Source organism: Neolamprologus multifasciatus, chromosome 1, assembly GCF_963576455.1.
Source record: "Neolamprologus multifasciatus chromosome 1, fNeoMul1.2, whole genome shotgun sequence".
NCBI lineage: Eukaryota > Metazoa > Chordata > Actinopteri > Cichliformes > Cichlidae > Neolamprologus > Neolamprologus multifasciatus.
The window spans coordinates 31294654-31302023 of NC_140439.1; the positions used below are offsets into that span (position 1 = coordinate 31294654).

Sequence of the window (7370 nt, forward strand, 5' to 3'; positions counted from 1 at the left end):
AAATTAGGTCAGTGAATAGCGATGCTGAGCTTGTTAAGCATTTCATTTTCTGTTTTACAAGTGTCTCTAATTTGCCTTTTTGTCTGCCTTTTTCCCCAAATTGGCCTTTAATTAAACTCCAGCCAATTACAGAACTCCTGAATGACTTTTGTATTCCCAGCTGGACGTGGGGAGGAGAGGAATCTGGCAGAGCTAAAAGTAAAACAGCAGCTGACACCCAGACATTTTACTGTAAGCTGCCCTAAAACAAAACCAGAACTTTATGGAAGCGCCTCTCATCTGCAGATGTTCAAAATGGTGCTGGTGGAGTGTTATATGTCGGTAATCTAGGAGCCTAACTTGTTGTGTCAGCTAGATGCTCTTTAAAGTGGTTTATGGGTCTTTTCTTTTAGATTTTGTGTCATCTATATTTAAGAAACTAAGAATGAATGGAAATCATTTTACTGAAACCTTTTTAATGTTGAAATGTCGAGCTCAAATGAACTGAACATGTTTATTTAAAAAATGGCGTTTTTTGCCTAAGTAGCTAATTTCCCCTTTAATGGCAAGCGTATGGGATAATACAGGGTAATATAACTCACTCATGTAAGTTTAAGTAAGACTTAACAACTTTGTGACATCTGGTCTAACTGTGCTGCTTTAAGAGACACACAGAGTCTGTTCAGTTTGTCGGTGAAGTACATTTTGTTATAGTTTTTTCTATATATTTTTTACTTTTGGCCTAAATTAGCAACTCAATATATAATAGCACTTGTCGAGCAACACAGCATCCATTAGTTAGCATTCCCGTTGTGAAGCCAGTAGCTTAGCCTTTTAACTCAGTGTTTCATAACTAGATGAGATCAGTGAGGGTAAAATCTGACCGAAACAAAGAAACAGTACACTGTCCGAGTCAATATCAAAGCATGTAATAGACACGCCGCTCCAAAGTGTCCATTTCACATTTTGCATTACCTGCTGGTAATGCAATTTCTGCTTGCAGTAATTGCACGTTTTGGAGAGGCAAAGCGTGAAATGGACACGGTGGACCGGCGTGTCTATTACGCGTTTCGCCGTGATACTTGCTTGCTTGTCATATATCATTGTTAGGATGCCTGGGTCGTTGACCCAGGGTTTTTGAGTTTATTATATTATTTATAATTTCTAGTCTTTGGGTTTTCATTAGAGTCATGTCTTATGGTTTGTTTCTGTGTAATCCTTGGTTGCTGTCTCCCCTGTCTGCTGTATCCCCGTGTCCAGTCAGTGTCTGTGTCTGCCCTGGTCCCACATCTCTGTTCCCTCTGTTGTAGTGCCTGCATGTGAGTCTGTGTCTTTTGTTCAGTCTGTGTTATGTGTTTCCTGTTTTACTTTGAAGGTCTCTGTCTTATCTCAGTGTGTTCAGTTTACGCTTCCTTGTCTCGTCAGTTCTGATTTGCCCCAGCTGTGTTTCCCTCCTGTTGTCCATTCCCTGATTGCTCCCTCTATGTATTTAAGCCCTGTGTTTCAGTTTGTCATTGTCGCGATCTACTGTTTATCTAGCTGTGTGTTCTGTCCGTGTAAGTTATTTTTTGGATACTCAGTTTTGTTACTTTTTTGAGTTTAACATTAAAGCTGTTTTGAGTTACTTTCTGTCTCCGGAGTCTGCACTTTGGGTCCTTCTCCTGCCTGCACACAGCCGTTCCCTAACAGAAGATCGCGACCAGAACATGGACCCAGCAGACTCTGTGTGGTATCGGCGACCCGCAGTTTCTGCCTTCGTCACGGAGAGCGTGAGGCAGGAGGCTAAGCATGCCCGGGAGCTCCAGTCACCCTTCTATGGGTCACGTTTGGCTTTGGGAGGGCCCCGCAGCCTCCAAACTGCCATGGCTACGGCCGAGCCGGCGCCTATGCCTCGGGCGATCAGGTTGAGCACCTGCTCATTCTCTCCGGTCGCTACACCTCCGCCTTCACCCCTGGATTACCAGTCCGACAAGAGGGTTAAGCGGCGGAGGAAGGATTACGTGACGCCGGACGTTAGACTCACTCCGCTGCAGTCCTTCGCTCTGTTTTTGGGTCTGCCACGTTCTGAGCTTCACAAACTCTCTGCTTCCTCATCGCAGCCCAGTTCGCCACCTCCCACTTCCCGGAGAAAGCGACGCTCACGCAGTCGCCACTCTGTCTCTGCTGAGCCACTCCCCATGGTGAGTTATAATGACTGTTTTCATTCTGCTCCCTCTGAGCTGGAAAAAGACAATCATGTGAACACTATAAATTCTGGGACGGTGAAAACTGTTAAGACTGTTAGACGTGGTGGTGGAAGGAAGCTAAAAAATATTTTAGAGGAGTCTGTGTTTGCTGAGCCTGCTCCTTTGCACCGTTGTGTTCCTGCTCCCAGGGCAGCTCGGGCCCAGCATTCCCCTGCACCTGTTTCAGTGCTTCAGGTGAGGGAGGCTGAAGTCCAGCTGGTCCCTGCTCCAGTGTCCAGGCCGGCTGAGCCTCTGCCTGTCGCTGCACCCATACCAGCTCCTCGGGTGGGGACAGCAGCTGCCCAGCCATTGACGGTGCCTGTCCCGGCTCCCAGGGTGAGGATGACCGGGAATCAGTTAGCTCCGGCACCCGTACCTTCTCCTCGGGTGGGAGTGGCTGGTGTCCGGCAGGTACCTGCACCTGTTTCTGACCTCACTGGAGGCTCAGGTGAGCCCGTCCAGCAGTTTTCTTTAGGCTCCGTGGGCTCAGACAACCTAGCCCAGCCATCTGCTAATCCACCACCTCACGCACCATTACTACCATTCTTACAAGAGTCAATACATCTTAAACTTCTATCCATAGCTCAAACATTAGCTCACCTATCGGCTCAGTCATCTGCTCAGTTCTCTCCTCAGTCGTTTACTCAACCTTCTGCCTCTGCTGGAGGGTCCGAGGGGCCCGTCCAGCCTTCTGTTCCCGCTGGGGATTCTGGAGAACCGTACCAGCCTTTGTTCACCTCCGCTGCGGGGTCCGAGGGGCCCGTCCAGCCTTCGTCTGCCTCCGCTGGAGGGTCCGAGGGGCCCGTCCAGCCACCTGCCTCCGCTGGAGGGTCCGAGGGACCGCTTCAGCCGCCTGTTCCCGCTGGAGGGTCCGAGGGACCGCTTCAGCCGCCTGTTCCCGCTGGAGGGTCCGAGGGACCCGTCCAGCATCCTGCCTCCGCTGGAGGGTCCGAGGGACCGCTTCAGCTGCCTGTTCCCGCTGGAGGGTCCGAGGGACCGCTTCAGCTGCCTGTTCCCGCTGGAGGGTCCGAGGGGCCAGTCCAGCCGCCTGCCTCTGCTGGAGGGTCCGAGGGACCGCTTCAGCCGCCTGTTCCCGCTGGAGGGTCCGAGGGACCGCTTCAGCCGCCTGTTCCCGCTGGAGGGTCCGAGGGACCGCTTCAGCCGCCTGTTCCCGCTGGTGGGTCCGAGGGGCCCGTCCAGCCTCCTGCCTCCGCTGGAGGGTCCGAGGGACCGCTTCAGCCGCCTGTTCCCGCTGGAGGGTCCGAGGGACCGCTTCAGCCGCCTGTTCCCGCTGGAGGGTCCGAGGGACCGCTTCTGCCGCCTGTTCTCGCTGGAGGGTCCGAAGGGCCCGTCCAGCCGCCTGTTCCCGCTGGAGGGTCCGAGGGACCGCTTCAGCCGCCTGTTCCCGCTGGAGGGTCCGAGGGACCGCTTCAGCCGCCTGTTCCCGCTGGAGGGTCCGAGGGACCCGTCCAGCCTCCTGTTCCCGCTGGAGGGTCCGAGGGGCCCGTCCAGCGACCTGTTCCCGCTGGAGGGTCCGAGGGGCCCGTCCAGCGACCTGCCTCCGCTGGAGGGTCCGAGGGGCCCGTCCAGCCGCCTGTTCCCGCTGGAGGGTCCGAGGGGCCCGTCCAGCCTCCTGTTCCCGCTGGAGGGTCCGAGGGGCCCATCCAGCGACCTGCGTCGCCTGCAGCGCCACCACCTGCGGCTCCCACGCCGTTCCCTGCAGCGCCGCCCTCGTCTGGTCCAGCCTCCGAGTCTTCGCCCTCGCCTGGTCCAGCCTCCAAGTCTTCGCCTTCGGCGTCGCCTGGTCCAGCCTCCGAGTCTTCGCCTTCGGCGTCGCCTGGTCCAGCCTCCGAGTCTTCGCCTTCGGCGTCGCCTGGTCCTGCCTCGCTCTGTCTAGCTTCGTCTGCGCCTGAGGTCCCCATGCCGTCTATGCCTGTCCGGCCTGCTCGGCGTGCACGTCCTGCACGACCTGTCCGGCCTGCATGGCCTGTCCGGCCTGCTCGTCCTGCACGTCCTGTCCGGCCTGCTCGTCCTGCACGTCCTGTCCGGCCTGCTCGTCCTGCACGTCCTGTCCGGCCTGCTCGTCCTGCACGTCCTGTCCGGCCTGCTCGTCCTGCACGTCCTGTTCGGCCGCTTTCCGGGCCGATGACTGGACATCATTGCCGTCATGGACGGCCCCCTGAACTACGTTGCCGCCGGTGCCTCCCGCCCGGCCGGCCTCCTGACCTGCTCGGTCGCCGCCGGTGCCTCCCGCCCGGCCGGCCCCCTGAACTGTCCTCTTGGCTCTTGGGCCGCCTGCCTCCGGGCCGCTCCCCTGAACTACCCGGGTTTGGACTGTTGTGCCGTCAGCCTCCGGGCCGGCCTCCTGAACTTTTTCGAGACTGTTGCCTGGGCCTCTGCGCCTTTCATGGGCTTTTTGTCTGTTTTGTTTTGGGCTGTTGCTGGGCCGTGGTGCTGTTGTTTTGGGCTTTTGCTCCCTGTATTTTTTGTCACTGGCTCCGTGTGTTTGTTTCGTTTCGGTCCCTCCGTCCTGTTCCCCCGCCGCCCGCCCTGGTTGGGTTGTTTTTTTGTTTTGGTGTTTCGGGTTGGGCTGTCTGGGAGCCAGCCCTTTAGGGGGGGATACTGTTAGGATGCCTGGGTCGTTGACCCAGGGTTTTTGAGTTTATTATATTATTTATAATTTCTAGTCTTTGGGTTTTCATTAGAGTCATGTCTTATGGTTTGTTTCTGTGTAATCCTTGGTTGCTGTCTCCCCTGTCTGCTGTATCCCCGTGTCCAGTCAGTGTCTGTGTCTGCCCTGGTCCCACATCTCTGTTCCCTCTGTTGTAGTGCCTGCATGTGAGTCTGTGTCTTTTGTTCAGTCTGTGTTATGTGTTTCCTGTTTTACTTTGAAGGTCTCTGTCTTATCTCAGTGTGTTCAGTTTACGCTTCCTTGTCTCGTCAGTTCTGATTTGCCCCAGCTGTGTTTCCCTCCTGTTGTCCATTCCCTGATTGCTCCCTCTATGTATTTAAGCCCTGTGTTTCAGTTTGTCATTGTCGCGATCTACCGTTTATCTAGCTGTGTGTTCTGTCCGTGTAAGTTATTTTTTGGATACTCAGTTTTGTTACTTTTTTGAGTTTAACATTAAAGCTGTTTTGAGTTACTTTCTGTCTCCGGAGTCTGCACTTTGGGTCCTTCTCCTGCCTGCACACAGCCGTTCCCTAACAATCATAGTGATTTGTTAGTCACAAGATAAGTCCTGGTGTGGCTAAACCTTTTTCTTGACTTTAACAGGAACCATGATTTACAAAATAGAGTTCATGTTGTATTTAGTATAACTAGCGGCTGAGACACTGACCTATCAGGAAAGAGTTTACTGAGGTTGTATAATAAAGGAGTTCGAGAGCCATTTTCCTGTAAACTGAGTGTTTCTTCTTTTTTCACCTCTTTTCACCCACCACGTGTTTATACACCATTCTGCATTTAATTATGATTTATTATTAATCTCTGTCTTTTGTCTTGTCTCCTTCTCCTAACCTGCCCCTCCCTGAGTCTTGTCCTGCTGAAGGTCTCTTCCTGTTAAAAGGGAGTTTTTCTTTCCCACTGTTGCCCGTGCTTGTTGGTAGGGCTGTGCGATATGACCAAAATCTCATATCCCGATATAAGAATTCTATCGTCCGATAACGATATAAATCACAAAAATGTAACATTTTCTGTAAATTCTGTGAAACTCGGGCGTGTTTCCAGCTGCGCGTCATGTACCTGGAGTCCAGTGTTTTAACCGATGCATGAAACTATATATTTTTAGACATAAGTTGTAACGCCCGCCGTTTTCTTTGTGAGTATTTATTACACGGAGTGCTGCGGGGAAAAGCCTGTTCTAACGTTTGAGTCTAAGGTTTATTTTTTTAGCACCTGGCGGCTCTTTTTTTAATTCTCATCCGTAAATAATCTGCTCTTTCACGTGATTCAGTTTATTTTGAAAAGTCTCAACAGGATATTGAGTTTTATTGTGAAAGGTTTATGTGGAACATAAACAAGCGGACACGCGATGGTGTTACCGTTGTTGTTGCTAACCACAAGACATAAAAACAGGTGCTTGTCCGTCTGTAATGTGGTTATATAAAATATAAGAGAAAGAGAGAACTTTAAGAAATTAATATAGCCACTACAGTGACCATCAAAACGATGAAAAAATATTGCAGTTTATTTTGTAACACCACGAAACAAACGATAGCGTAAAATGAAACATAGAGGTTTTCATATCATCATCCTATATATCGTTATATTGAACAGCCCTACTTGTTGGAGTTACTCTGTATTTCCCTGTAGGGAAAGTCCCTGTAGTATTTACCTTACAGTTTAACACATCTTGACATGACTGCATATAAATAAAATTGAACTGAATTGAATTTCATACATACTATTTCCAGCCAGAGGAGTTGCCCACTACTGGCCAGGAGTCACAATAATCTACATCTCATCTGAAAAACAGTCTCATCCAGTTTAAATCTGGTTGAGTCGCTGTAAAGACATTGGCCTTTGATATGAAGTCCATCAGGGCTTTGCTTATTTAGCAGTAAAAACAAACCACAGTTGAAGCTGTTGGAAATGCCATCTACTTTGTAGTGACTGGTTAAAAAAAACGAATTATTTCAATTCAATTTGAAGACTCAAAGAGAAGCAATAACTGTTCAAATGAACAAATAATTAGATACTGATAATTGCAGTCTGAACCACTGAAGGCTATTAATTTACAAATTCTCATGCAAAATGGTAAGGAGCACATTTCAGATTAATTACTGGACATCAGCAGTTGTTTTTTTACAATCTATTCAGTCATCAAACTATTTTGTTTCAAATTACCATCACTTTAGATGTTGGATGGCTCCGTTTTCCTCACCTCGGGAAATGAAAATGCTCTCACGCCAACTCTGAGTGTTGTTTGTAAAATTAAGCAGAGTGAAAGCAGTAATCCAACACAGATGCACCAGAAAGCTCAAACCCACTCAAATATGCCATTCTAATACGTGAGGCAGCAGAATCCCAAGCAAGTTAAGAGGATTCAGCACTTATCTGCAAATATCAGAGTCGAAAGCCCGTTATTTGCAACAGATAGGTCACCAAGAGAGAGAAAAACAACAACTTAGCAGACCCTCACATACACATACAGGTCTTTTTGTTCA

General features: G+C 50.2%; 1 protein-coding gene across 1 annotated transcript; it reads left to right on the forward strand.

The window, feature by feature from the left end:
- Window positions 1-1089: 1089 nt before the first annotated feature.
- Window positions 1090-5487, forward strand: LOC146526056 (uncharacterized). Its single transcript, XM_085161407.1, has 5 exons — window positions 1090-2858; window positions 3288-3407; window positions 3918-4179; window positions 4345-4622; window positions 5479-5487. The coding sequence occupies exons 1-5, from the start codon at window positions 1686-1688 to the stop codon at window positions 5485-5487; spliced, it is 1842 nt and encodes a 613-aa protein (XP_085017533.1). The 5' UTR covers window positions 1090-1685.
- The last annotated feature ends 1883 nt before the right edge of the window (window positions 5488-7370 follow it).

Coding starts and splice junctions, on each gene's coding strand:
- LOC146526056 (XM_085161407.1), top strand. CDS start 1,686: ATGGACCCAGCAGACTCTGTGTGGTATCGGCGACCCGCAGTTTCTGCC. Junction 2,859..3,287: donor AGTCGTTTACTCAACCTTCT/GCCTCTGCTGGA, acceptor GGACCGCTTCAG/CCGCCTGTTCCCGCTGGAGG. Junction 3,408..3,917: donor CCGAGGGGCCCGTCCAGCCT/CCTGCCTCCGCT, acceptor GCTCCCACGCCG/TTCCCTGCAGCGCCGCCCTC.